The sequence below is a fragment of the Glarea lozoyensis genome (assembly GCF_000409485.1).
Source record: "Glarea lozoyensis ATCC 20868 chromosome Unknown GLAREA4, whole genome shotgun sequence".
Classification (NCBI taxonomy): domain Eukaryota; kingdom Fungi; phylum Ascomycota; class Leotiomycetes; order Helotiales; family Helotiaceae; genus Glarea; species Glarea lozoyensis.
The window spans coordinates 898,692-925,532 of record NW_007360999.1 but is presented as its reverse complement, the minus strand read 5'-3'; the positions used below and the strand labels follow the sequence as shown (position 1 = coordinate 925,532).

General features: G+C 46.4%; 11 protein-coding genes across 11 annotated transcripts; 7 read left to right on the top strand and 4 right to left on the bottom strand.

The window, feature by feature from the left end:
* Positions 1-4,008: 4,008 nt before the first annotated feature.
* GLAREA_09663 (Six-hairpin glycosidase) lies at positions 4,009-6,430 on the top strand (the record flags this gene model as incomplete). Its single annotated transcript, XM_008086259.1, has 5 exons — positions 4,009-4,137; positions 4,194-4,257; positions 4,308-4,429; positions 4,486-6,230; positions 6,283-6,430. The coding sequence occupies 5 exons, from the start codon at positions 4,009-4,011 to the stop codon at positions 6,428-6,430; spliced, it is 2,208 nt and encodes a 735-aa protein (XP_008084450.1).
* A 1,512-nt stretch (positions 6,431-7,942) lies between these two features.
* Positions 7,943-9,738, top strand: GLAREA_09662 (Phosphoenolpyruvate/pyruvate; the record flags this gene model as incomplete). Its single annotated transcript, XM_008086258.1, has 4 exons — positions 7,943-8,173; positions 8,225-8,380; positions 8,432-8,777; positions 8,828-9,738. The coding sequence occupies 4 exons, from the start codon at positions 7,943-7,945 to the stop codon at positions 9,736-9,738; spliced, it is 1,644 nt and encodes a 547-aa protein (XP_008084449.1).
* A 330-nt stretch (positions 9,739-10,068) lies between these two features.
* GLAREA_09661 (NAD(P)-binding Rossmann-fold containing protein) lies at positions 10,069-11,149 on the bottom strand (the record flags this gene model as incomplete). The annotated part of the gene is made up of 6 exons (XM_008086257.1): positions 10,069-10,158; positions 10,215-10,295; positions 10,340-10,447; positions 10,510-10,701; positions 10,756-10,986; positions 11,075-11,149. The coding sequence occupies 6 exons, from the start codon at positions 11,147-11,149 to the stop codon at positions 10,069-10,071; spliced, it is 777 nt and encodes a 258-aa protein (XP_008084448.1).
* A 294-nt stretch (positions 11,150-11,443) lies between these two features.
* GLAREA_09660 (Metallo-hydrolase/oxidoreductase) lies at positions 11,444-12,877 on the bottom strand (the record flags this gene model as incomplete). Its single annotated transcript, XM_008086256.1, has 5 exons — positions 11,444-11,736; positions 11,789-12,157; positions 12,214-12,361; positions 12,419-12,685; positions 12,773-12,877. 5 exons carry the CDS (start codon positions 12,875-12,877, stop codon positions 11,444-11,446), a joined length of 1,182 nt encoding a protein of 393 aa, XP_008084447.1.
* A 314-nt stretch (positions 12,878-13,191) lies between these two features.
* Positions 13,192-14,586, top strand: GLAREA_09659 (uncharacterized protein; the record flags this gene model as incomplete). The annotated part of the gene is made up of 2 exons (XM_008086255.1): positions 13,192-13,366; positions 13,424-14,586. The coding sequence occupies 2 exons, from the start codon at positions 13,192-13,194 to the stop codon at positions 14,584-14,586; spliced, it is 1,338 nt and encodes a 445-aa protein (XP_008084446.1).
* A 1,406-nt stretch (positions 14,587-15,992) lies between these two features.
* GLAREA_09658 (NAD(P)-binding Rossmann-fold containing protein) lies at positions 15,993-16,948 on the top strand (the record flags this gene model as incomplete). Its single annotated transcript, XM_008086254.1, has 5 exons — positions 15,993-16,035; positions 16,089-16,623; positions 16,670-16,769; positions 16,822-16,884; positions 16,943-16,948. The coding sequence occupies 5 exons, from the start codon at positions 15,993-15,995 to the stop codon at positions 16,946-16,948; spliced, it is 747 nt and encodes a 248-aa protein (XP_008084445.1).
* Positions 16,949-17,817: 869 nt separating this feature from the next.
* GLAREA_09657 (Actin-like ATPase) lies at positions 17,818-21,059 on the top strand (the record flags this gene model as incomplete). The annotated part of the gene is made up of 6 exons (XM_008086253.1): positions 17,818-17,858; positions 17,916-19,428; positions 19,483-19,946; positions 19,999-20,254; positions 20,310-20,759; positions 20,808-21,059. 6 exons carry the CDS (start codon positions 17,818-17,820, stop codon positions 21,057-21,059), a joined length of 2,976 nt encoding a protein of 991 aa, XP_008084444.1.
* Positions 21,060-21,315: 256 nt separating this feature from the next.
* On the bottom strand, positions 21,316-21,618 carry GLAREA_09656 (uncharacterized protein; the record flags this gene model as incomplete). The annotated part of the gene is made up of 1 exon (XM_008086252.1): positions 21,316-21,618. One exon carries the CDS (start codon positions 21,616-21,618, stop codon positions 21,316-21,318), a length of 303 nt encoding a protein of 100 aa, XP_008084443.1.
* A 645-nt stretch (positions 21,619-22,263) lies between these two features.
* On the top strand, positions 22,264-22,908 carry GLAREA_09655 (uncharacterized protein; the record flags this gene model as incomplete). Its single annotated transcript, XM_008086251.1, has 1 exon — positions 22,264-22,908. The coding sequence occupies one exon, from the start codon at positions 22,264-22,266 to the stop codon at positions 22,906-22,908; it is 645 nt and encodes a 214-aa protein (XP_008084442.1).
* A 659-nt stretch (positions 22,909-23,567) lies between these two features.
* Positions 23,568-24,475, bottom strand: GLAREA_09654 (P-loop containing nucleoside triphosphate hydrolase; the record flags this gene model as incomplete). Its single annotated transcript, XM_008086250.1, has 3 exons — positions 23,568-24,116; positions 24,166-24,271; positions 24,333-24,475. The coding sequence occupies 3 exons, from the start codon at positions 24,473-24,475 to the stop codon at positions 23,568-23,570; spliced, it is 798 nt and encodes a 265-aa protein (XP_008084441.1).
* Positions 24,476-25,050: 575 nt separating this feature from the next.
* On the top strand, positions 25,051-26,654 carry GLAREA_09653 (PLP-dependent transferase; the record flags this gene model as incomplete). The annotated part of the gene is made up of 5 exons (XM_008086249.1): positions 25,051-25,164; positions 25,352-25,403; positions 25,455-26,104; positions 26,156-26,503; positions 26,553-26,654. The coding sequence occupies 5 exons, from the start codon at positions 25,051-25,053 to the stop codon at positions 26,652-26,654; spliced, it is 1,266 nt and encodes a 421-aa protein (XP_008084440.1).
* Between the last annotated feature and the right edge of the window lie 187 nt (positions 26,655-26,841).

Here is a 26,841-nt window from a genome sequence, read left to right as displayed (position 1 = left end):
CACCCCAGATAAGGCTGCTTTGGATATCTACCGTGCCCGCAAATTATTTGTATTCCTTATCCTCAACCCAGCCACTGCTACTGGAAGCGGCAAGAGGGTCTCAACTGTTGGTGTTGGGCGTCCACGAGAATCAGACGGGAGGTGCTGGTACACTAACAGTACTCCCCTCGCTACCACACAACTACCGTGGTATTGGAAGCAGCAAGGCGTCCGGCACGAACGTGTGCACGAGAGACAGCTGCTGATGGTACGCAAACGGCACCAGATATTCTCGTCAGAAAAAAGATAATAAACGAAGAACCTTAAGGAGAAGAAAAAAACGTATTTAGTACTGGTGGAACCCGACGAACGATGTTTGCCCGCGGTCGACGATGAAAACGTTGGGACCTGGGTATTCGGGCCCTGGACCGTACCCTGGCTAGCGCAGATCAACAGGCTGTTAGCTCCGGATGCGGCGTTGAAGACGCACACGAGAATCGTACGCTACACAGATCTGGTGGAGATCAGCTCGTGCCCATTCAGGCTCAAGCGAGCTCCCACGATTCGCCTCTGGATGCATGTCGATAATCAAGATATCCGTCAGTGGTCGCCCTCTACGGATTCGCCATCTAAGTCGTGCGTTGAATTTCGATAGCGAGGACGCCTTTCTCACGGCCGGTTTTCCATCGAATTATCGAGCGACGGTGTATGCACAAGTTTCGTGTTCCTGGCTAGATTCTGCAAGCTAGCTGGCGCTCACGACGTCGTCCGGGAAATCTCCTCTAGCGTTTCTTAGCACGACGACGGCGTTGAACTTGAAGCATCGAAGAGGGCCCAAGTCCAAACAAGACTGGAAAAACTGACAAGTGCACTTGGACTTACGGCACTGTTTCTCGGGGTGCCCAACACTCTGTACTCAAGTCGAAAAGTCCAGACTATTTGGACGAAAGCCTGGAAAAACACATACTGATAGAGCCGACAAGCCTGACAGTTGTCTTGTGTCGAAGTAGTAAACAAAGCCTCATGCCTCGAGCACTGCTCAAGCAAGTCTTCTAAAGGTGTAGAGACCAAAGCACGCACACGTGCAGTTGTAGCTTTGACAATGATCCAACAATAGAAGTGTCGAGCTCGTGGGCATGGAAGGCGGCAAGTAGATCACAGGCTACCAGGATTGTTGACTTTTACGATAAGTAAGAGGTTACCTACAGGTGGGCCTGTGGATGACATACCCCAAGGATGCAGAGCAACACATTCGTGCTGTGAGATATATCCATGCTCAAACTTCAAAGTATTAACAGCTTCATAGAGCGCCACTACAATGCTGCTTGAGCTGCGATGTGGTGCCATCTACAGCCTTGATATAAGATAACCCATTCTTAACAAGCCATCAATAACCAGCACGCCAGTTGACACTTGTTACTGTAGGCGCCAATCGGAAATTTTGAAATAATCTAATATTTCCTGATGAAGGAGCGGCGTGCGAACACCAATAAATATTATCATGATAACGACCGAAGGAAGTGGTGCTGTTGTGGCGTTAGGAGATAAGGTATACACCTAGCATTGGTGGTAGTTATACAAACCGAGTAGCCGCGCTGATCTATGGCTGGAGTCGCCGTAAGCCATGCCTTGCCGAGTTGGTAGAGCGGTAGCTATGTGGTAAAAATCGAGGTAAAGATGTTGTCGGGTCGATGAATCGGAATCCACAGGCCGAGCCCTTGTTACAAAATGTGTACCGCGCAGAAAATTGAACTTTTCGCCCGTCCTACAATAAAAGTGGTGCTTCTCGTTAACATACCTAGATATCTAGTAGTGAACTATGAGAAGAAGACAGGGAGCTTCCCAACGTGACTAACGCTCGTATTATCGGGTACGAGTTAGCAGGGAAAGCAAGGTTCAATTACGCAACCCGAAGTGGAAGAACTCCAAGCAAATTGGGGTAAGATCATTCGGGAGATTGGCGAACTGTTATTGCCGTGGAGATGTCTAGGTTCCGGTAATATGAGAACTTTACAGAAAATTATGTGGTATCTCTAGGCGTCTGTCCAATTTCATCCAGTTCTTCTCCACAGCATGCGCAAGCTTTGGAGAAGCAATAGACAACAATCCATCTACTGTCCTTCGTAAAAGCCGCACGTAGTTACGGTCCACACAATGTTGTTCGCCTAGTGGCTGTAGATACACCGAATTGCTGTTCCATGAAAAGACACACTCTCGGAGCCTATGAAACTCATGTGGCAATAATCGCTTGCAGAAGACAAGACCACAAATGCTTGCTTCAGAAGTATCCAAGAAATGTCATCCAGATGATGTCGTATCAGGGTTGAGCGACAGGCGCCCATTTTGAAGAAAAGAAGCGAGCAAGTATATCGGCTCATGGTGGACATAGAACAATGTCAACCCATAGCTGAAACGTGCAGGCGGCGGTCAAAGCCGATATTTCGAAGGTCGGTATGGTATTTGAGAGGCTCCTAGGTACTCAGGTTACTCAACATATGCGGAGGACTACGCTATCGAACATGTTGTTTTCGAAAAGCAGGCGACAGGTGACAGTCCGTTGATGTCGTGTAACACGTGGCTACCATTCCATTGACCAGTCATAGCCAGAGGCAGATGCCAGCAATGTACTTCTAATAAAGCGCTGCAGAACTCGGCATAGGGAACCTCATCCCGAGGGTAGCACTGCATCCGAAGCAGTTATATGAGATGGACCCTGATATGGATTCGGTGTCCCAGAAAATCATGGAAAGCAGGCGTCGACGAGCCTTCCAATCTTCACGAGTCCGGATGCATCAGTTCGCGCAGAGAACAATCCGCATACTTCGCTTAACCGTGTCGCTGGGCTCGTGGTGGTGGTTATGTTAAGGGCGCGATTTGCTGCATTATTGGCTGCTGCCGACACCTGTCGTCTGAAGCTGGTTGTGGGTGGCGAACACATTGGGGTTTTCCTTTTTCCGACGGGGCGGCGACGGACTGTTCTTGAAAAATGCATCCGACTCGGAGTCCAAAGACCAATTTCTTCGAAGGCTTAACAGCTTCACCGCCCCCGCGACTCCGCGACCTTACAACCAGTTGTGTTCGCCCAAAGGCGGAGTTTATGCACATGACAGATTGATGGCGATGATCAAAGGGAATCTGGAGTCGGCAAACCCTTTATGCATGCTGACCTCGACATTCGGCGACAAGGTCGAGATTGATTGCGTATTATTGGTTGCGGCTTGGGACGAGATCTCAAGAAACGAGACGCGCTGAGCTGACAAAACTACTCTGTACATGATTTCCAGGTTGTTCTAGCTCCTCGGGCGGTCTAAAGTCGAAAGCGTGGAGGTGTTGAAGTCGCGTTACACAATAACATGAGGCTGCGGTGTGGAATCGACGCCGGACGTGGGATGATGGGGTAGCTATGTAAGTATTTCATGATCTTTAACCGTGAGAAAAGAGCAATTGGTGGCATTGATCGAAGCGCTGGCCAAAGCAAATCCGATGAGAAAGACAATGACGATCCATGATCGAGGATGGCGAGGTTGGAACAAAGTCAAAGTGAAAGCTCGTCCGTCTCGGGGTCATGTTTGTTCGCCGCCCCACTCCGTTCTTATCGATAGAAAGAAACAAGATCGTGACGGACGACCTCATCAGGTCCGCTTATTGCAGCTTCCTCCGCAATTCTGCCCCTCGAAGGGCTTTCTCCCCACCCCTCCAAACCCAAAGATTCTTTCATCCCACACTCGAAACATATTCGCACATTGTCCTGCCACCCCAACTTCGCTTCACAAACCTCATCTTTTCTGTTACAACCCTCGAACAGACCGCCATTACATCGGGTCTGCTTCCGAAAAGTTCCACAACATTCACCGCCAGTATCGTGGCAGACACCTCATCTCTGAGCAGACAATCTGTGGCCAGTGTCTCAAGTGAGCAAGACGGAGCTGTCTGGGCAGTACGGCTCGACATTGCAGCAGACCAACAACAAAGCGACAACCGAACTTCAAAATATCGATTGCAGACTTTTCCTATAACGACCACCAAAGCATGAGCTCGCCATTGAAGCCACGATCATCTATTGACATTGACCCTTTCAGCGCGCCTGAAATATACTACGGGAATGATGCTGTTTACAAGAATGGTAGCAACCACTTTCGGACCCGTACATACTCAACTGTCAGTCGTTGCAATTTTACGCTTGGAGCCAATTCCAGAGGCTGACGCAACTTTAGAACACGCGAGCCATTCCTGACATTACCTTCGAGCCACGAAAACCTCAGCGCCGCGGATCTCACGGTACGTTTACAGCCTTCCAAGGCTTGCAAAGTCGCTAACAGTCATTGCAGATGAGGTCAGTTTATACCCTCGGAGATTCTTGGTAAATGTGGACTCTACCCTCGCCCACCTCGCAAAGCAAGAAGATACGGACAACAATTGGCAGATTACCATCGAAGATACAGGCCCGAAGGTAAGATACCACTGTCGGAAAACGCAAGGAGTGGTTGATTGACCACTCGAATACAGGTACTCTCGCTCGGAACCGTGGGATCTAATGGCATCAACCGATTTGATATTCGCGGCACATATATGCTTTCCAATCTGCTACAGGAACTTCATCTAGCCAAGGACCACGGACGGAATCAGATCATTCTGGACGAGTCGCGGTTGAACGAGAATCCTACAAATCGTCTCGCACGATTAATCAAGGATTCATTCTGGAGTGGCCTCACAAGGGTAATAGATGGTTCGGTTATTGAAATTGCCGGGAAAGATCCCAAAGATTGGACGGACGACCCCATGCCCCGAATTTATGTACCAGTTGGAGCTCCCGAGCAACATGCCTATTACACCAAGGTTGCAAAGGACAGGCCTGAGATCCGACTTGAGGTATGCTGGTTGCCAAAAGAGATTACCCCGGAGAAAGTTCGAGACATGAATGCAAAGCCAGGTCTTCTTGCGATCGCGATGGATGAAACAGTCGACCCTGTCACTGGGGAGAAGACATTGAAAGGCAAACCATTTGTCGTTCCCGGAGGCCGTTTCAATGAATTGTATGGATGGGACAGCTATATGGAGTCATTGGGTCTGATAGCCAATGGAAAGGTACACTTGGCCAAATCTATGGTCGAGCATTTTTGCTTCTGCATCAAGCATTATGGGAAAATTCTCAACGCTACACGATCCTATTACCTCTGCAGGTCTCAGCCACCTTTTCTCACTGATATGGCGATGAGAGTTTACGATGAGATTCAGGCTCATGACCCTGGAGCCAAGGAATTTCTGCGAACCGCAATCCTAGCGGCAATTAAAGAGTATAATAGTGTATGGATGGCCCACCCACGTTATGATCCAGCCACAGGACTCTCCCGATACCGTCCTCAAGGCTTGGGAGTACCACCAGAGACCGAAGCAACTCACTTCACCCACATTTTGGAGCCATACGCGAAGAAGAACAACATGACTTTCGACGAGTTTGTCCAAGCATATAACCATGGTAAGGTCCACGAACCTGAACTCGACGAGTACTTTCTTCATGACCGAGCTGTACGAGAATCCGGCCATGACACATCATACCGACTAGAGAGAGTGTGCGCGAACTTGGCCACAATCGATCTCAATTCTTTACTCTATAAATATGAGAAGGACATTGCCAAAGCCATCCAGAGATTTTTCGGTAACAAGCTTGAAATTCCCGAGGAGTTCTGTGTTGGCGAGATGGTGCCTAATCACATCGAAACATCTTCAATGTGGGATCGTAAGGCTAAGCGCCGCAAGATGGCCATGGATAAGTATATGTGGAATGAAAAGAAGGGTATGTTTTTTGACTATGACACCGTTAAAAAGGAACAGTGCACATACGAAACATGTACAACTTTCTGGTCAATGTGGTCAGGTGTTGCAACACCCAGTCAAGCCGCTCGTCTTGTCAATGACGCACTTCCAAAGTTCGAGGTTCTGGGCGGTCTCGTGTCTGGTACCAAAGAGTCCCGTGGAGAGATTGGACTCGAAAGGCCGAACCGGCAGTGGGATTACCCATACGGCTGGGCTCCTCAGCAAATGCTAGCCTGGACTGCCCTGGACAGATATGGTTATCACGAGGAGGTATCGAGGCTCGCATACAGATGGCTTTTCATGATGACGAAGGCCTTTGTCGATTTCAACGGTGTTGTGGTTGAGAAATATGATGTTACGCACGTGATTGCTCCTCATCGGGTTGATGCAGAGTATGGAAACCAAGGTCTTGATTTCAAAGGAGTGGCAAAAGAAGGGTGAGCGCTCCGCCTGCTTCAAGCAAGGAATGTCTGACTAACATCTTACTAGTTTCGGATGGGTTAACGCCAGTTATGTCTTCGGTTTACAGTTCATGAATGAGCATATGCAACGAGCCTTGGGTACATTGACGCCATGGGAGCAATATGCTCGTGCTACAAACGGAGTCCATGCTATCCCCGAACTCCCGTCGCCATAGGCCCTAACGCCTCGAAACGAGTTTGTGGTTGCGAGGCCATACTCCGAGAACGGGGTTGCCACAACGCACTTTTACGGCTGCATTTAACGATTTTCACTTCTTTCCCGATACCACTATAGACTTGTGTCTTTGGACTCGACAAAACTTTGGAGTTTGTTCTTCCCGATTTTCGAGGAATGCCTTGTTATTCTTTTTCGTCATACGATATTTCGCGGAGGAACACTATTACAACCAAAATCAGCCATTTGGCATTGCAAAGAGGAGGGGCGTTTTTTGGTCTGCGCTTTACATGCTCTCGAGAGCAAGGGTCATATAGGTGTATACTAGACGGACGGTTGGGGTTACATACATTCGTAGCATGCTTGGGGGTATCTGGGGACTACGTTTAAACATCTACTGTGTTTACAGTGGTATATACCTCCAGCAAGCCTTTTAGGGCTCCGATCAATTGACTGTGCTTTAACCTACACCCGCATGGTTTCTACTTGATTGTCGCACTGTGTTGCTTTTTAAGGTCTTTGAGACCTGATGTCTAGAAGAATACTGACTAAACAGATGAGGAAATTTGAATCTAGATGACGATAACCGATCGGGGGAATTATGATAACCCCGGATTCTCGGTTGATGCCGTAGTTTGACTCGTGACATCGTATGGGTGTATGCCGAGGCTGTTCGCACCGCGGATGCATCGAGTACAAGTAGTGTCGTTTCCATTGTTCGTCCTGTATGACTATTGGACCGTGATCTCAGCTCCTTTGCTCCTCTTTGTCAGGTGTTTTCAAAATTATTTGATAGAGAACTTCACATGCCATTGCCTGGTGCTGGGGTGTGCTTCGGGAATATAAGACATGTGAAATGTGCTCGAGAAATTGATAGAATAATGACAATTGAAAGCCAATTATGCTCAATTTCTGGTGCAAGAACCTCTTATAGCTACTATTCATCAATGTATATAGCAATTCCTCTTTAACACACCACCAAGTCGTGACTTTCTGTACTTGTATGACGATCGGGGGGTTCCCAGAATCCGGAGAATGTGGGGTACACGTCAGCCAATCACGGCCAAGCATCCGTTGAGCCGAGACGACCAACGGTGGTTTTCATACCCGCCAATTCTCCTGCTTCCGGCACCTGAGGACGCTTGGGAACGAACATCCTCGGTCATGAGAAATGATAGCTGAGCTACGTGAGCATGTTGCGCTGAATCAGCCAATGATGTCTGGGATTGACCATGAGCTAGGTGCGCCGGCTCCGCAATCGAGGGCACCGTTGCCGTTGGAGGGGGTTTAAGAGGTAATCACTTCCCAGACGGAAAGGTGTTTTGGTTGTCGATTCTTGAGAGGTGAACTATTTTTGAACGCGCTGAGTCAGTATTTGGAGGACTCATATTCCACCCTTTCTTTGCTCTTTTTCAATATTCAGCTAGAGATAAGTGCCAAGTACGCCGAGCTACTTTGAGATATACGTCAGAGCAAGGGAGACATTGGACTGTACATTCCAACCTACTTCAACATGGCAGCAAACAAAATGGCCGGTGTCTCTGTAGACCCGAGCAAAGAGGAGCAGATTTACTTGGAGGAGGTCGCGGCAGTGAAGAAGTGGTGGTCGGATTCGAGATGGAGATATACTAAGAGACCGTTCACGGCCGAGCAGATTGTTGCAAAGAGGGGAAATCTGAAGATTGATTACCCAAGTAATGTGCAGTCAAAGAAGCTTTGGAGTATTCTGGAGGGTAGATTCAAGGTATATCTTCTTCTGCGTAGCGATGATTGAAATTTGCTAACAGCATATCAGAATGGTGACGCAAGCTATACATATGGATGTCTCGAACCCACGATGTTGACACAGATGGCCAAGTATCTCGACACTGTATATGTTTCTGGGTGGCAGTCGTCCTCCACAGCCTCTTCCTCCGATGAACCAGGGCCAGATCTAGCAGATTATCCATATGTTAGTATTCGATGCGTTCCTCTGCTACCAGCACGTGCTAATTGATCCCAGACCACTGTCCCAAATAAGGTGGCACATCTCTTCATGGCACAACTCTTCCATGACCGTAAACAGCGCGAGGAAAGGATAATGACCAAATCAAAGTCTGATCGGGCGAAGCTTCAGAACGTTGATTACCTACGCCCAATCATCGCAGATGCGGATACTGGTCATGGTGGATTGACAGCTGTCATGAAATTGACTAAGCTATTCGTAGAGAAAGGAGCCGCTGGTATACATATCGAGGATCAGGCGCCAGGAACTAAGAAGTGCGGGCATATGGCAGGAAAGGTTTTGGTGCCTATTAGTGAACACATCAATCGCTTGGTGGCTATTAGAGCCCAGGCCGATATAATGGGTACGTATCTCCCTGAGTCTCCTCAACCCCTATTTTAACCCGATGTATAGGCTCCGACCTTCTGGCAGTTGCTCGAACAGATGCTGAAGCAGCAACTCTCATCACTACGACTATTGACCCAAGAGATCATCCCTACATTCTAGGCTCAACAAATCCGTCCCTACAACCATTGGCTACCTTGATGCTCGCAGCTGAACAAGCCGGAAAATCAGGGCCTGAGCTCCAAGCAATCGAAGACGAGTGGACGAAACAAGCCGGTCTCTCTCTATTCAACGACGCCGTGCTATCCACTATCTCTTCCGGAACATTCATGAACAAGAAGGAACTCTCTACCCAATTTCTCACATCCGTAAAAGGAAAGTCCAACACCGAAGCCCGCGCCATCGCCCGAGGAATCACAGGTGTCGACATCCCATGGGATTGGGATTCTCCACGTACCCGAGAGGGCTATTACAGACTCCAGGGCGGCTGCGAATGTGCCATCAACCGCGCCATTGCCTACGCACCCTACGCTGATGCCATCTGGATGGAGTCCAAACTCCCAGATTTCAAACAGGCAGAACAATTCGCCAAGGGCGTCCACGCCGTCTGGCCAGAACAGAAATTAGCGTACAATCTCTCCCCATCCTTCAACTGGAAATCCGCCATGCCACGTGCAGAACAAGAAACTTACATCCAACGCCTCAGTAAACTGGGTTACTGCTGGCAATTCATCACGCTTGCAGGTCTTCACACGACGGCGTTGATCAGTGATCAGTTCGCCAAGGCGTACAGTAAGCAGGGTATGAGAGCGTATGGAGAGTTGGTTCAGGAGCCGGAAATGGAGGGCGGTGTGGATGTGGTTAAGCATCAGAAATGGAGTGGTGCGAATTATGCGGATGAGTTGCTGAAGATGGTCACGGGGGGTGTGAGTAGTACCAGTGCGATGGGAGCAGGTGTGACTGAGGATCAATTTCATTGATCTTGGAAAATTGTGTACTAGTTTGGGTAGCATAGGTTTAGATTATTTGGATCATCATCAGCCATGTTCTAGTTGTGCGAGATTTATACGTGCTAGCTAGTGGTCTGCAATTATTATCTGTCATTTGCTCGCAACTTAATTCAGCACTCTCACATGCTAATTCTCTCACGTGCAATAAACGTTCCTCAGTAATAAACCCCACTCAGCTGTTGGGGCTGCAAATGTCTATTTCCGTTCCCGCAATTCGAGCTTAAAACTTGAGCGCAGGTTTTCACTCAGAAGCTCCTACGGTGTGTTTGAGTATATTCATTGAAAAATGCTCATATTCAATCAAGAGAGTGTGCGGCCTGCTTCGATGACAGTATTCGTTCCTGTTTGCGAAGAGGAGTTTGATATGCATAATATCATATTAGCGACATCCTACCAAATCCCCACATTAGCTCTCTACATCTCCGAGTCTAGCTTTCGTTACTCACCTCAACAGACGCCAGTCTTTTCAATACACTATTTGCGATGTTATTGTCAATCTTGGATTGCGGGAAATTTTTACCCCATTCCTGTTCGCTGTTAGTATGGTTTCGTGGAAAGAAGAAATACATACAGTTAGCATCAGTCCCGGTGATACCGCATTTACACGAATTTTCGGTCCGGAAGTTTTGGCTAGGCCTTTTACGAGATGGATTTGTGCGGCTTTGGTTACGGAATATGCCTGTCGATGTGTTAATTGTTTTTCTTCAGCGGACTGGTAAAGGATGGGTTTAAGAGGCATACTAGAGAGCTTCCACCGGGAGTAATACCAGCAAGTGAGGCGGTACTCAGGAATGAACCTTCTGACTTCTCAAGATGCGGTTTTGCGGCATGGAAGAGGAATAGATGGCTTTTGACGTTGAAATTGAAACAAGTGTCCCAATCACTCTCCTCAACGTTCTCGTCTAAATTTTGGAAATTGCGCATGCGTGTCCACTATTCAATATTTAATTAGTGCTATCAAGTAAATTTAGGGTAGGGAAGTCTAACACCATGATTCGACACCACAACATCAATTCTCCCCATCTTCGCCGCACTCTCCTCGACTAGTCGTATAATCTCAGATCGCTTCGACACATCTGCTTGGATGATGTGGAATCTTGGGGTTGAGTCTTGAGCAGAAGAAGGTTGTAAGGTCTCGAGTTCTTGGACTAGAGCTTTGGCTTTATCGGCGCTGGAATTGTAGTTTATGATTACGCGGATGCCACTTGCTGCAAATGCCTGATGAGAGATGAGACTGGTTAGTGAAATGCTTGATCATTTGGGGGATGGAGATGCAAAAGAACGTGATTGAGGTGAAGCTACGTACTTTAGCTGTAGCAGCTCCTAACCCCGCGGAGCTTGCTGTGATGAGGGCGACGGCGTCACGGCCTAGAAGTGGCATTATGAAAGGTTTGTTGAGTTTTTGAAGAGAGATTCGGATTGATACTTCTTCAAATGAGAAATAGAGTGCTCTTGTAGTTAGTACAATGCGACCTAGGATACGTGATTGGTATCAAGGTGGGGTGCGGAACAGTTCCTTTAGTGGGGTCTCCACAATAGACCCCGATTCTGGACTTGGGTTTCTAGTCTGCGATCCGGACTCGGGATTACATGGCATATCCGAAGTAGGACTGAAGCATTTATGTGGTTTTCAGGCTAGCATATCATTTTAAACTTCTATTGTAATATACAAGATCTAAATTCGGATCTTGCTTCCAACTGTACAAGGAACCAAACGTCCTGGCATTTGCTTTTCGATTTCATATTTTGCTCGCCATCCAGAACAATGACCTGGGAGAAGTATCTTAGGGTCCAAAGCCTTGAGATCCTTGATGGTTTCTTCAACTTGTAATTGGGTATTCCCGACAAGATGATACCCTCCAAGGACAGCATATAATGGAACAGAACCTCCAAGTGAATCTACAGCATTTCTGGAGGCATTTACAACACCTCGATGGCTACATCCGGTAAACATCACAATACCTTTTCCTAAAATAATAGAAGTTAGGGTGGTTTTCATAAGGAGGGTCGTAGATGGCACCTTTCACGTTGCACATGAGAAATCTCTCATCAGCCATTTCTTCATCCTTCTCCCAGCCCTTCTCTATACTGCTAATGCGAATTCCACCTCTCAACCCATTCTCATAATCATTGCTTGACTCGATAAATCCTGAAATCAAAAACATATCGTCCAGTACCGTATGAGCAGCGGCGCTCTTCATAACAGCACCACCAGCAGCTCTGACCTCAGCAAAACTTGGATCAGCTGGGAATGAAATTGGCTGGCCTTTTATCATGAAGCCTCGATACTCTGGTCGATCGGGGTGAAGATCTACAATAACTGGTGAAAGCGACTCAGAAGCTGATTCCTTCGCTTTGCTTATCATTTGGACAGCTTTTAACATGCCACCTAAAGTCTGGTGAGATGATGTTTGGTTTGTAATGTAACGAAAGGATGCAACATACCCGAATGATCTCGATGCCAATGAGAGAGTTGGATCAAGTCTATGGAACCAAAATCAATACCGAGTCTTTTCGCATTTTCAGCCCATACAGCTTCTTCGGGGCCTGTGTCAAAGAGTAAAGAGCGTTTGATTCCTCCTCTATTGGCAGTCTGTTCCGGCAAAGGATTAGCACGAGACCCAAGATAGATTGATCATAAACTTCATACAACTAGGACCGAAAGACCATGGGCACCACAACAGATACTCTCCATAGGCATGACATTCAATGACAATTCGCCGACTTGCATCACTTTCGATTCTCCAGTAGCAATGTCAGGAAAACGTCGAGTGTCTTCCACTGTGCCGGATGAAATGGCAGACATCACATCAACCTCATTGTCAACAATCACCGTGATCTCAAGCTCATCCACTTCGACAAGCGAACCCATCATCATGCCGTTGTTTTTATCAAGAACGTCAGAGTTATCGGGAAACTGGTGAGTAAAACGCTTGATCAATCAGAGGGAAATGGGTGAGATTGTGGATATCAGTAATAAAGAATCCCTCAAAAATGATCATACTAATCTGTATACATTACCATCAGCCACAGCGTTCGCTACTTCTAGGTCGAGAATTGGACTCGGCATGCCGGGACGAATGGCGTAGCGGCAGACTAGTAGATTCATATTTGAAGATTAACCTTCGATAGACAGGAAGATTTTAATTGAGTTGTTTCGAAGATTGATGACAGCATACATTCTTTCGAGGTAATATATTCTCATCACAGAGGAAGTCCAGTTCGAGACTGTTATTGTATAACGACGCCACAGCAGCAGGGTTGATTGGTTGAATGCAGCAAGTGGATCCACTACATCCCGAGGTCTTCTAGTGGGGGTGGGGCGAGGGGTGTCAGAAAAATCACATCAATACAACAGGTATTTGTTCGCATACAAAACAAGAGGGAAGCAAGACTTTTCTCTAGCAAATTATCGTAGTCACCATGGAGAAAGATCGTGCCGAGGTTGACTTGGGGGTCGCTGTTGATGTAGAAGAGAAGTTCAAAGAGTCTGCTGCCCAGAGACAACCCAAAAGGCGTTTTGTAGGGCGACGACAAGCAGCAGAAGCTGCGTCCAAAAATGGCTCGACCTCGATCGAAGACAGCGGCGCCATACAAGGTTTGTTATTTCTTCATACATAGCAGAAAGTGCCAAAATATTGACGTGAAGATTTAGTCGCAACACCAAGAAGAAATCCACGAACATTGAATCAAGTCCCTCCCGAAATACTCAACGACGCGGAACTGAACGCAGCTATCGCCCTTCTTCCTCCCAACTACTCCTTCGAAATCCATAAGACTGTTCATCGCATCAGAACTAATGGTTCCAAAAAGGTCGCCCTGCAAATGCCAGAAGGCCTGCTGCTTTTTGCGACGACCATTTCGGATATCCTTACACAATTCTGTCCTGGAATCGAAACCCTGATCATGGGCGATGTCACCTACGGCGCCTGCTGCATAGACGATTACACTGCACGAGCTCTCGGGTGCGATCTTCTTGTACATTACGCGCACTCATGTCTTATTCCCGTAGATGTGACGAAGATCAAGACTCTGTACGTTTTTGTGGATATTAGTATCGATACGACACATCTGTTAGCCACCCTCGAGAAAAACTTTCCATCCGGAAAAACTATTGCAATGGTGGGAACTATCCAATTCAACGCTACTCTACATGGAGTCCGAGCACCTCTTGAGAAGGCAGGATACAAGGTTCTGATACCACAGATTATGCCACTGAGCAAAGGGGAAATTCTTGGATGTACTTCGCCACGTCTCAGTACTGACGGAGTCGACATGATTCTATACCTTGGTGACGGAAGATTCCATTTAGAGAGCGCCATGATTCACAATCCCTCAATTCCAGCATACCGGTATGATCCTTACTCGAGAAAGCTTACACGAGAAATGTATGACCACAAAGAAATGCACACCTTGAGAAGAGACGCTATCAAATCTGCAAAGTCGGCGAAGAAATGGGGTTTAATTCTCGGATCTTTGGGTCGCCAGGGAAACCCGCACACAATGGCATTGATCGAAAAGAACCTACAAGAACAAGGCATTCCATTCATCAACTTGCTGCTCAGCGAAATATTCCCAGGAAAGTTAGCAATGATGGAGGATGTTGAATGCTGGGTGCAAGTTGCATGTCCTCGTCTAAGTATAGACTGGGGATATGCCTTTCCTCGCCCACTTCTTACGCCCTACGAAGCTTTGATTGTGTTAGGAGCAAAAGATGATTGGGCAAAATCCAATGATGATGTGTATCCCATGGACTACTACGGGAAAGAGGGCCTTGGGAGAACGAAAGAAGCGTTACCTATTGCAGTGAAAGCTTGAGAAGCGATCAAACAAATCCTGACTTCGAGCCGTTGATTTGTCACTTCCTCTCATCTACTCTACAACCTCTACAAGTTTCTATTCCTGCGAAAGCAGTGATTCTGTAACATTTGCCACGCAGGTTTTTGGAAAATATGGACGCTCAAATCAACGAAAATCATTTGTTATCCGCGACAGTTCGTAAGTCCATCCACCACCTAGTGGTGCCTGCATATCCACCTGTGTCTGTGGGAAGTCATGAGCCCAGTTGCACGTCGCGGTACTTCTTGTTGGAACCAAAGATTGGGCTTGTGAGACTTGGTTTCTCACAGCCCACCAGATTTATATATCTCTATTATGCTTTCGCACTATGACAGTGTCGGTTGCGATATCACAATAGATCTCTTGCACCAAATGTGTGCAGCGTTAGGCTATCAGCTAGCGTTGATCTTGTGTGCCTCTATATCCAGCTAAATATCGGTCAATGAGGAGCACAAGATACTGAGTCTGCGTATGGGTCTTCTTCTTCTAGAAAGAAAGCCGGTAATTCAACGGTCATCAAAAAGGAGTTGCCAGGATGCGCCCTTTCATTGTTAATGCGTAGCAACAAAACTGCATAGAAGTATTTTTTGCAACTTCGGATATAAGGTTTGGATTACCTGTTAAATTCCCGGGATACGTACCATTAGAGCTTCGATAGTCCGATTTATCTCTATGAACGGTTCTATCTAAAATCTCTTACTAGCTTAGGTCCCGGAAATGGTGGTACATTTCTAGCAGTAGCTAGACTCCCGAGTCACCTAAAAGATATATAGAGCTATCTCCAAGAGTACCTTGTATGTATAGGTAGACAATGATAACAAATCAGTGTATATGTCTACGAAGACATAGGTTATTAGAAAGATTCGTTCATTCCAGTCAAAAGAACCAACTTATTCAAAAGAATCAATTTGAAGAACAGAGTTAGCGACGGCGAGGTAGGCGACGGCAAGGTATCGACGGTGAGGGAGGTACAGCATCTATCCCAAATTGGATGTCGCTGGTGTTTCAAAGAACTTGTGTTACAGTGTCGGTAACTGCTGACTCGCAACCAAGTCCAATCTGGGTAGCAAAAATAATAAAACACTTTTGACAGAAGCTGCTTATAAACACATTGGGGGCCGGCAAGAAGTACACCTGTTATGAGCATAGTGTAAAAGGTCTGTTCCCAATAGCTTCTGACCGATATTAATAATTCGACGATGTTTTGGGATGTGATGATAAATGTTGTGTCGCACGATTTTCTGACAATATTCTGACATCTGAATCTGCGATCTATATATTGACCCAAATGCTCACAAATTTTCAACATCTTCAAGAACATCATACATTTATTGACCAATCTCAAAAAAACTTTATTCTTTCGATTAAACCAAATACTCCAAAACATGTCTTCTACCACTAATTATCTTGTCACTGGTGCCAATCGAGGTAAGCGAGATAAATTACAAGTGGTAACACTTAATTGATATTGTTACTTTTAGGTCTTGGAAAGGGTCTCGTATCTGCTTATTTGGCCCGACCAAACAGTATTGTCATCGCAGCAGTCCGCGATGTTTCTTCCGCCAGCGCAAAGGCTCTCAACGACCTCCCCAAAGGAGCCTCCAGCAAACTTATCATTGTGAAGATCGATAGTCTTGACGAAGGCTCTCCTGCTACTGCGATCAAATCTCTCCAAGTCGACTACGCAATTGCTCACCTAAATGTGGTGATCGCCAATGCCGGTATTTTGAACGACTATTCTACCGTTGCAACAGTTCCTCTCGCGGCCGTCAAAGAACATACCGCCGTCAACTCTTACGGCCCACTATTACTTTTCCAAGCCACTCTGCCATTGCTTGAGAAGTCTGAGAAGCCAAAGTTCATCTCAATCGGCTCACCCATGTCTTCCATTGGTGGCATCGAGTCTCGACCATTCGCCATGGCTGCTTATTCCGCATCGAAGCTGTTCTTACATTGGTTCACCAAGAAGATTGCTCAAGAGCATCCCGGTCTTATCTCGGTCGTGCTTGACCCTGGGTATGCTCTATTCTAATTCTCTGTGGGTTTGCTAATGGTCTAGTAGTTTTGTTCAGACTGATATGGGAAATGCTGGTGCCAAGAGGGTCGGTATGGAAGAGGCCAGTACTACGATTGCCGACAGTGTTGATTTCCTGGTCACAACAGTTAGTCCCCTCATTTCAATTTTCTCCGAAGTACGATCTGACTTTGAACTAGATTGATGGCGCTACAAAAGAAACATCTGGTCATTTCCGAACCATTGAGGGCGGTGACTTCTTGGTGAGTTCTCACTTTCTCCAATGCCTGTATCTTTGACTTTACTGATTTTTTAATACAGTGGTAATTTCCATCTACCAATAATGAGAGCAGAATTTGATATTCATGTCATTCTTGGTGATTTAATTAGAAGGACTTGTGGTTAGTTGGTGTCTCTGTTTTGAGGACGGTTATAAGCTTGATAAATATCATATTATAAGTCATTGGTCTTGCCGTTCGATAAATTCTCTTGCTGATAAATGGGTGTAAATATTCGTTGCCCTTCTGACATACGCCTTTCTGTCAGACGCTTTTCTAAAAGGCTGTGCCAGAACAAAGGGGTCATTTCATAAGCGAGTTTTGTCATAATTTAGGGATATTCGTAAATTATAAACTATTCATGGCTTTATCTGACCATGACACTTCATATGAATTACAAGGTATGCACGACATCTCAGTCACTATCTCATTACAAGCCCTACGGAGTTGCAGTAAAATCGTTTTTTCACCGAGCTGTACAAAAGATATCATTGAGAACAGCGCCACCAGTGTTTGAATTAAAGTTTCACAATATACATACCAGGTAGGGTTTTCGGCAAAACTAAATATACAGGCTTAATGATTGTTAGCCCTTAATATAGTAATCTTATTTTTTGCATTGGAACATCCAGGGCTCTCGGTCGTCACTCGTCGAATAGGGCTGAAGTTCGCCTATCGGGGAAGTGGGATAAGTGGGAGACTTGCCCGATCTCCTGATAGATGGCGACGGCGAGGTGTAACCGCGTCCTTAGCTTGAATTTTAGTGGGCGCCGTATAAACTATCACGAGGAGAATTGATCCTTTGATCCTTGTGTAATGATTTGGGTTCGAAACAAGATGTTGTGTTCGTGCCAAAAATAACCAGACACTTCGAAGCATATCAAGCCTGAATTGTAACAATTCTCGAGGGTATCAAAAATGACGCAGCGTAATCTCCGGATTGGTATCGATGTTGGCGGGTAGGAGCTCTCATTTCGCTTGCAAGAGTAACGACCTCATCCTGACAATTGAATTAGAACAAACACAGATGGAGTCATTCTTGACCCAACCCGCTCTTCGGAGCCAGATCGAGGAATCATCGCCTGGCACAAAGCATCTACAACAGCGAACCCCTCTTTAGGAATCAACAATGCGCTCACAGCGATGTTCAATTCATCCCAAATCGACCCGAAAGAAGTAGCGAGTGTTACAATTGGAACTACGCACTTCATCAATGCTGTTGTTGAACAAGACGAAGCGAGACTTGCCAAGGTCGCCGTCGTGAGGTTATGTGGACCGTTCTCTCGTGGTGTACCACCTTGTGTGGACTGGCCTAAGAAGCTCAGAGAGTTGCTATGTGCATACTTCTGTTTCGTTGATGGAGGACTGGAAGTTGATGGCAGTCTGATTTCTGAGATAAATGAGGAGCAGATCAGAAAAGAAGCTGAGGTCATTAAGGAAAAGGGGATTAGAAGTGTGGTGGTGAATGGGGTTTTCAGTCCCGTTGATGTGCTTTATCAACAAGAAGAGAAGGCTGCTGCTATCATCAAGCAAGTGATACCAGAGGCGGATGTTGTCGTCTCGAAAGATGTGGCAAACCTTGGGTTCTTGGAAAGAGAAAACGCTGCAATCTTGAATGCTTCAATCCTTCCTTTTGCAAGGAAGACAATTGATTCATTTCAGAGTGCAATATCTCGCCTCAGTCTTCAATGTCCAGTGTTCATCACCCAGAATGATGGCACTATCCTACTTGCTTCGGCGGCATCCAAACTTCCCATTCGGACTTTCTCGAGTGGACCGACCAACAGTATGAGAGGAGCTGCTTTTCTAACACAGAATGAAATCAAAGAAGCTATGATGGTTGTGGATATTGGCGGTACAACCACAGACGTTGGGCTTCTTCTGGCAAACGGTTTCCCACGCCAGGCTGCAGCTTTTAGTGAGGTTTCTGGTGTGAGAACGAACTTCTCCTACCCTGATGTGAGAAGCATTGGACTTGGAGGGGGCTCCATAGTTAGACCTCGAGCTGACGGGTCGTTGACCATCGGTCCCGATAGCGTTGGCTATCAGCTACCTGAGAAAGCAGTTGTTTTTGGGGGTCAAGTGCACACGGCAACCGATTATACAGTCTTGGGAAACGAAAAGTTGGAGATTGGAGACAGATCACTTGTTGTTAAAGCTGGGCTGGAAAAGAATTTTTCTGGCTTCCAAGCAGTGGTCAAAAAGATGCTTGAGCGAGCTATCGATACCATGAAAACTTCGGCAGACGACATTCCTGTGCTTCTAGTTGGAGGAGGTGCAGTGATAGCACCGAATGAACTGACTGGGGCGAGTAAGGTTGTGAAGCCAGAGTTCTCAGGCGTTGCAAATGCTATCGGAGCTGCTACAGCTCGAGTAAGTGGTGTTGTCGACACGGTGGAAAGTACAGAGTCAAAGTCCGCATCCCATGTGATGGAAGAGGTTTCTAAGCGAGCTATAAAGAAAGCTGTGGATAATGGAGCAAAAGCAGACACCGTACAGGTTGTGGAGATGGATCATTTGCCATTACAGGTAAGCTTTTTCATTATTGTAAAACAATTTTGAGTCCTAGTTAACCTTTCATAGTACATCGCAAACAAGTCAAGATTTATCATCAAAGCCGTTGGAGACTTTGACTTCTCGAGAAATGTTCGAGATCAATCAACAATTCCACCATCTTCAGAAGCTGCCATTGACGATATGGAAGAGTATCAAAAAAAGTCTTCCGAAAGTAAACAGAATAATATTTCCAACGATGAGTCTAGCAACCTTCCCGATTTTGACATTCAGACATATAAGCCCAAATTCGAAGGTCGAGAATGGATTATCTCAGATACAGATCTACAGTGGATAACCATCGGCTGCTACATACTTGGTACTGGTGGTGGCGGCTCACCTTATCAGTACATGCTTCGATTACGCGAGCTCATGAGAAAGGGAAGTGTTGTCCGGGTCATATCTCCAGACGATTTAAAAGATGAGGACTTGGTAGCCTGTGGCGGTGGCAAAGGATCACCCACTGTAGGGAGTGAGAAGCTGGCTGGTGATGAGTAAGTGCTTTCTCCCTCCTTTTCTTTAAATTTAAGAATTGACGACGACTAGAATGATGGAAGCTCAGACTGAGTTATACAAGTATATGGGAGTAAAACCCGACGCCGTAATTGCACTAGAGATTGGAGGCGGCAATGGACTTCAAGGTTTGATATTAGGAGGCTCATCAAACATGAATATTCCATGTGTTGATGGAGACTGGATGGGCAGAGCATATCCCGTGGCATGGCAGACAACACCTGTGGTGTTCGAAACGAAACCAGTGTTCTTGCCTTCAACAATTTGTGATGGAAATGGCAACGTAATGGTATTTATTCCTCTAGGATCTATTCTTTTTTTTCTAAATCTGCTAACAATACAAGTTCATGACAAAAGCACGATCCGAATTAATGGTCGAGCGGGCCTTCCGTGCCGCTCTCAGTCAAATGGGCTCACATGTTGGATGCGCAAAGGGTCCAATAACTGGAGCTAATACCAAATCATGGGTTGTCGAACATACGATATCGCTCTCCTGGCGCATAGGTCGTGCCGTAGCGCTCTCTCGAAGTCTGAACAGTATAGATACAGTAGCCGAGTCTATCATCAATGAGGTTGGTGGTGAAGAATCAGCTAAAGTGTTATGGAAAGGAAAGATTACTGGTGTTGAAAGGACTCTGAGAATGGGTCATGTGTACGGGGAGGTCATTATTGAAAACGTGGATATGACGGGAACTGGAGATCCAGGTGATATTGCAACGGGTAAGAAACTGAAGATCCCGTTCAAAAATGAGAACATTCTTACCATCGAGGTAAGCGAGGATGGACATGAGGAAGTAAGCAACCACTCATCTGCGCCATCTTCAAAGTCTAATTATGTCCAGATTATTGCCTCCGTGCCAGATCTCATTTGTGTAATTGATGCTCAGAATGGCGAAGCTATTGGCACTCCTGAGTATCGCTACGGGCTTCTTGTAATCGTACTTGGTATTACAGCTTCGGAAAAGTGGACAAGCACCGCTCGGGGTTTAGAAATTGGTGGACCGAAAGGATTTGGTATGGATGATGTGGTCTATAAGCCCATTGGTGTGTTCAAGAAGCCGATAAGTGTTATTGACGAGTATGCGCCGAAATGATCAAGTATTGATCCGAGTCATCATAAATTGAGGTACCAGCTCTGATTCGCTTAACATCTAAGTGTTTTTCCCTGCGAACTCTAAACAGGTCATCGAGCTACGCCCTCCCTAGGTTTCAATGTGTGCTAATTAGAGAATGAGTTATAGAGTGTAGATTCGTATTAGGAATGTTTGGATTTGCAGTTTTTGAACTCAGAATAGCTTTCGCTCTTTGATGTGCATGGTGTGAAATTGAGAAGTGACGAGCGGTAATAGTTCAAGAGGATTCAACTTCAACACATTCGAAACATCCTGGTGGACAATAACCTTGGCCATGGTCGGTATTGTGGCTACTCTCGTCGACCCAGTAATTAACTTTAGCAATTGTCTCGGCTACTTCAGAAGCTGCACTATCAAGATTACTTGTGATCTGATACGAGGTCACTTGAGGTGGTGTTTCATCGACCAACACCCTACTAGGAATGGCAGGACTAGCTTCAAGTACAACTGAGCTCGTCGGCTTGGGGGCACAGTACTGATACGAACTTTCACACGGTCGTTGACATTCCAATTCATCCATTTCGAAGCTCTCCTTAGCAGGAAAAGAGTATAGGTAAGAAATATGACGGGAGTTTCTGAAGCTGAGTTCCATATGACATTTCAAATGGGCTCGCGGTTTCCTAGGTGGGGGTCTGTAAGCTCTGTGATTCTGTGGTGCTATCTCAAAAACAACAGGTCGGTAAATCAATCCAAGGAACTCCAGCAATGGAAACATGCTAGACTTTGAGATGCTGACAAGTGAGTTACACAGGAGCTCAACTACTCTGGTTTAGACTCGAGAGATAAAGTCGATCAAGATCAAATTACTGTGGCCTGTTAACGAATTTTCTTTGTCCGCTCCGCTGAAAGCATTCCTTTGTCCATAACAACGAAAAGGCACACTTCCAGTGATTTTTCTGTTCGTTGTCTTCAACTTGGTTCGATTGTCTTTGTCTGTTCTTGACAACGCTGTTGTTGGCATTGTTATTGCAAGATGCGCTTACAAGCGAGGCATGGGGAATGGGCGACGTTACCTCACCATCCACCTGTTCTGAGGGCTGTATAAATGGTAGTTAGGTGTGCCAGGCATATTCCGCTTGAAGTCTGTTCTTAAGCAAATTTCCCCAACCTTGACACCAAAAATTGAGCCCATCAACCATCGCCCCAGAAGTCAACTGACTTCATAATGTTTCACCAACCCACGCCAGATATTCGAGCACCTCTGGAAAATGTCTTGAGTAATCTGTCCCAAAAGCCTCAGTACTACGTTCATGATGGATGTTCACACCTGTTTCAAGTTCGCAACCGTAACCCACCAGACGGTTCCCCCACCCAGTTGTGTATCCCCTACGCCTTCAGTTTCAATGACTGTGGGCATTACTTAGAGTATCACTGTACAGTTGGAAGATCATTTCAAGCGGGAGAAGTTCACAACTTTTGCACATTCAACCTGCCACCCATGGCTAAAGACCTAAACAAGGCTGGGTATTGTCCTCAGTGCAGAAAATCTATCGAGGAACATGAAGAACTACTCTCGGCGTGTGGTCACAATAAGAGCCGCATCTCCCTTGCGGTTTCCCATATCTGGAAGCGTATCACCAGCTCCTTGACGGTTGTTGTTAACATGCACTCTTACCCAGCCACGAACTGGACATCATCCTCGGGTACTCACAGATTTCGCAGGTACCACTGCAAAGAATGTAAACGCGATGATGCCGCTCTTCGAGAGATGTTAAGTAACACCGAACGCGGTGTGAGACGAGCTGAGCGTCGCCAAAGATTGGCAAAGATGGCCCGCACTTACAGTCACCGCTGGGATATAGGAGCATGAGGGGTTCGTTTGGCGTATAGCACCCGGTTGCTTTTGATCATCTGTTGACGAGCACAGCAAGTTTCCTCAACACGCACAGCAAGGCCATAAACTCGAACCTCATTTGATGGTGGAACTAAATTGCATGTACAGCCGAGTTGCAAGCATTTTTGTCGTCAACTCGTATGAATTAATTTGCAATACCAAGCATTTTCGGTAAGTCACATTGACTTCCCAGGAACTAAAATGGAATTGCAAGCATCTTCGCACGGTGAGAATCAGGAGAATGACCAGTTGTTGTTAATTTGGAGTATCAGCTATGCTCCCAACATTATTGATCACTTGCTGCAGTGCGCTACGCAAACATAGAAGGACTAACGTGTCAAAGCAGACTGAGGAGAGAGGAGGTAGAGGGTATAACTTATATAGAAATAAAAAGAGGTAGCTAAATAGAAACCAATGAACCTATGGCAAAATTGTGCACATGATAAACAGGTAGGAAATGAAGTGACTTGAGAATTGCATGACTTGAGTGACTTTGAGTAAACAAGATGCGAGACACTTGACGTATTTTCGATTGAGTATTCCTGGCTTAGATTGGTGGGTATTGTAGTCTTCCAGGTTGCTAGAACCAATTGATGACACACTTAATTAACTGCTCACTCCCTGCCCCGGCTCGCTCAAATCGCGGTACGAGAGCTTCCTGAAAGAATCTTTGGTAACTGTTGCATGAGCACTTTCACTGCCCATTCCAATGTTGTGGCCATGTCGATATCTGGATCTCCTATCTGGGTCTGAATATTCGTTTGCTTGAGCATCTCGCCCTTGACTTTCCCTTCGACGTTTTCATCTTCAAACATCCACTTGTGATCGTTCACATAGTTTGGCCAAACAATCTTGTCAACGTATCCAGGTGGATCTTCCCAGAATCCTTCAAGAGTGACATATCCACTTCTGGCTTCTCGTCGCGCCTTAGCTTTAGCGTAGCTAACACGCAAAAATAGCTTAATATCAATATGTGGCTGGACTACTGCCATCGTGTCAGAATAAAGGAGGAAGCCATCAAATATGCAGAGCCGGACGGGGTTCTCTGCAGAATCCAACAGACCATGGCCTGGGTTTCCTGGCTCGCCCCAAGCCTTGACAGTTTCTTTAAGAGACTCAATCGTAGAATCTGGAACAGGACACTTGCCAACTGAATTCTGATCTTCTTTGGAGTCGAGATCCGGCTGCAAATCGTAAGTCGCCTACTTAGTTTGATACTTTGCACTGACGCACCGGAAAAGTCCCCTCTTTGTGAATGTGCTCCATCGAGCTTACCATCGCAGGAAGGTCAAGCGATTCTGCACAATCCCAATCCAAGTGTCCCTCCTTGCTAGGAAGCCTGACCCAATGTCAGCGCTGTTGGACTGGCGAACGGTATGTTCCTGTCGTTGAGCACTTACTCAACTTCGGCTCTGTAGAAGTCATCTTCGTGCAGGACAAACGCATTTGGGAAGATGTCTCGCAGTAAGCGACTCAACGTTGTTTTCCCACTCGAGGAGCAACCACTAACTCCTACGACAATAGCCTTCCGAGGTGAAGCCATCACGAACGCGGAATTTGAGGTGTCTGATGTTTTCCAATACGGCTGACCTTCAGGCTAAATGAGTGCAGGACTGAGGTCGATCGCGGCAAATGCAGCTGAGGCTAAAAGCCTTTAGATTGTAAATAGTCGACTTGTACAACCACAGGTGGTTGATATTATTACTCGGTGCCGAGGTTGCAGACGTCACTGATGCATCCGATCGTGGATGTTCATGAAGTGGGAGAGTATCACTACCATCATTGGATTTATGAAGATGGGGGTGTTGCTAGACGCGTGCCTAGGTACGGAGTATTCTGCAATTCTTTCTGTCCCGGGCATCGGATCCGAGTCGGGTGTCTTCGGAAGCCTAGCACCGATGTGTATGCTAGACCAACAGGGATAATCCAATTGACGCCAAATTTCCCCAGGTTCCGCGAGTGAGAAAAGAAGCAAATCAACCAGGTCATCGTGACTAAAGCTATAAAAACTTTGCGTACAACTATCACGCCAGTTTGTTTTCTTGTGATCGCTTGCCATTGACCTTTGTTTCCTTCTAGAACTCCATCCCCAACCAGTTCCGCTCCTCCCATCACAACATGCTCTCCTCAATTAGACTCGCCACCAGGCAAGTTGCTGTCCGTGGTGCTGCAAGAAATGTCGGAGCTATAAGACAAGCTTCGACGTGGGCCGACGTCCCCCAAGGCCCCCCAGTGAGTCTTTGCGCAATCCAAACCTCTGAGCGCAAAGTTACTAACATGCACACAGGATGTAAGTGTCTAGACTATCTGCGTGTAATCATGCGAGCTTGCTAACATCATCTCCTCTTCAAAGGCTATTCTCGGTATGTATTGAGTTTTTTGGGAGTCAAACAATTGCTTTTTCCTAACTGTGCTTCAGGTATCACGGAAGCTTTCAAGGCAGACAGGTTTCAAGGAGAAGATCAACTTGGGTAGGTGATAACGTTGCTACGTGGACTAGCAACGCCCTAACTCAATTGCAGGTGTTGGCGCATACCGAGACGATCAGGGTAAACCATATGTACTCCCATCCGTACGAAGCGCCGAGAACAAGGTCATCGAGCAAAAGTTGAATAAGGAGTATGCGGGAATTACTGGTGTACCAGATTTCACCAAGGCCGCCGCTGTCCTTGCCTATGGTGAAGGTTCAAGCGCCCTCGACCGTGTAGTCATCACCCAGTCGATCTCTGGAACTGGTGCGCTCCGAATTGGTGGTGCTTTCCTGCAGAGATTCTTCCCTGGAGCAAAGAAGATCTATATCCCAACCCCATCATGGGCAAACCACGCCGCTGTTTTCAAGGACTCAGGCCTCGAGGTCGAGAAATACCGATACTACAACAAGGATACGATCGGGCTCGACTTTGAGGGTATGGTTGCAGATATCAAAGGTGCTCCAAAAGGCAGTGCCTTCTTGCTCCATGCATGCGCACACAACCCAACTGGTGTCGACCCAACCCCAGAGCAATGGAGGGAAATCAGTGATGCTGTCAAGGCTGGTGGACACTACGCTTTCTTTGATATGGCTTATCAAGGCTTCGCTTCAGGTAACACTGATACGGATGCTTACGCTTTGCGATACTTTGTTGAGCAAGGCCATAACCCATGCCTTGCCCAATCGTTCGCTAAGAACATGGTAAACAAAATCACTTGGATTCTGGAATATCAAATACTAATTCTCATACAGGGTCTCTACGGTGAGCGTGTCGGCGCTTTCTCCGTCGTCTGTGCAGATGCTGCTGAGAAAAAGCGCGTCGATTCTCAGATCAAGATTCTCGTCCGCCCTCTCTACTCCAACCCTCCAGTTCACGGTGCTCGTATTGCCTCTGAGATTCTTAACGACCCTGCCTTGAACAAGCAATGGTTAGGAGAAGTTAAGGGTATGGCCGACCGTATTATCACCATGAGAGCTCTTCTCAAGAAAGAGTTGGAGAATTTGGGATCAAAACATGACTGGAGCCACATCACCAGCCAGATTGGCATGTTCGCCTACACAGGACTCACTCCTGAGCAGATGGACAAGTTGGCGAAGGAGGTAAGCAACAAAAACACATGTGACTAAAATGAAGCTAACTAGTGCACAGCACTCCGTTTATGCTACCAAGGACGGCAGAATCTCTGTTGCCGGTATTACCTCTGGGAACGTCAAGAGACTCGCTGCAGCTATCCACGCCGTCAAGCCATGAAAAATGAGGAGCGAAGTTTTCTAGGTAGATCTGATCTAATGAGAGTTATATGCTCTATATAATTGTATTAGATAGAAGTCAAATGTACAACATGATGAAGATATTCTAATTGGTTCATGTTTTAATTTCACGCTTACCGCGAGCAAAACTCGCAACTGACTCGTAGATTCAGAACATGCATCTTTAA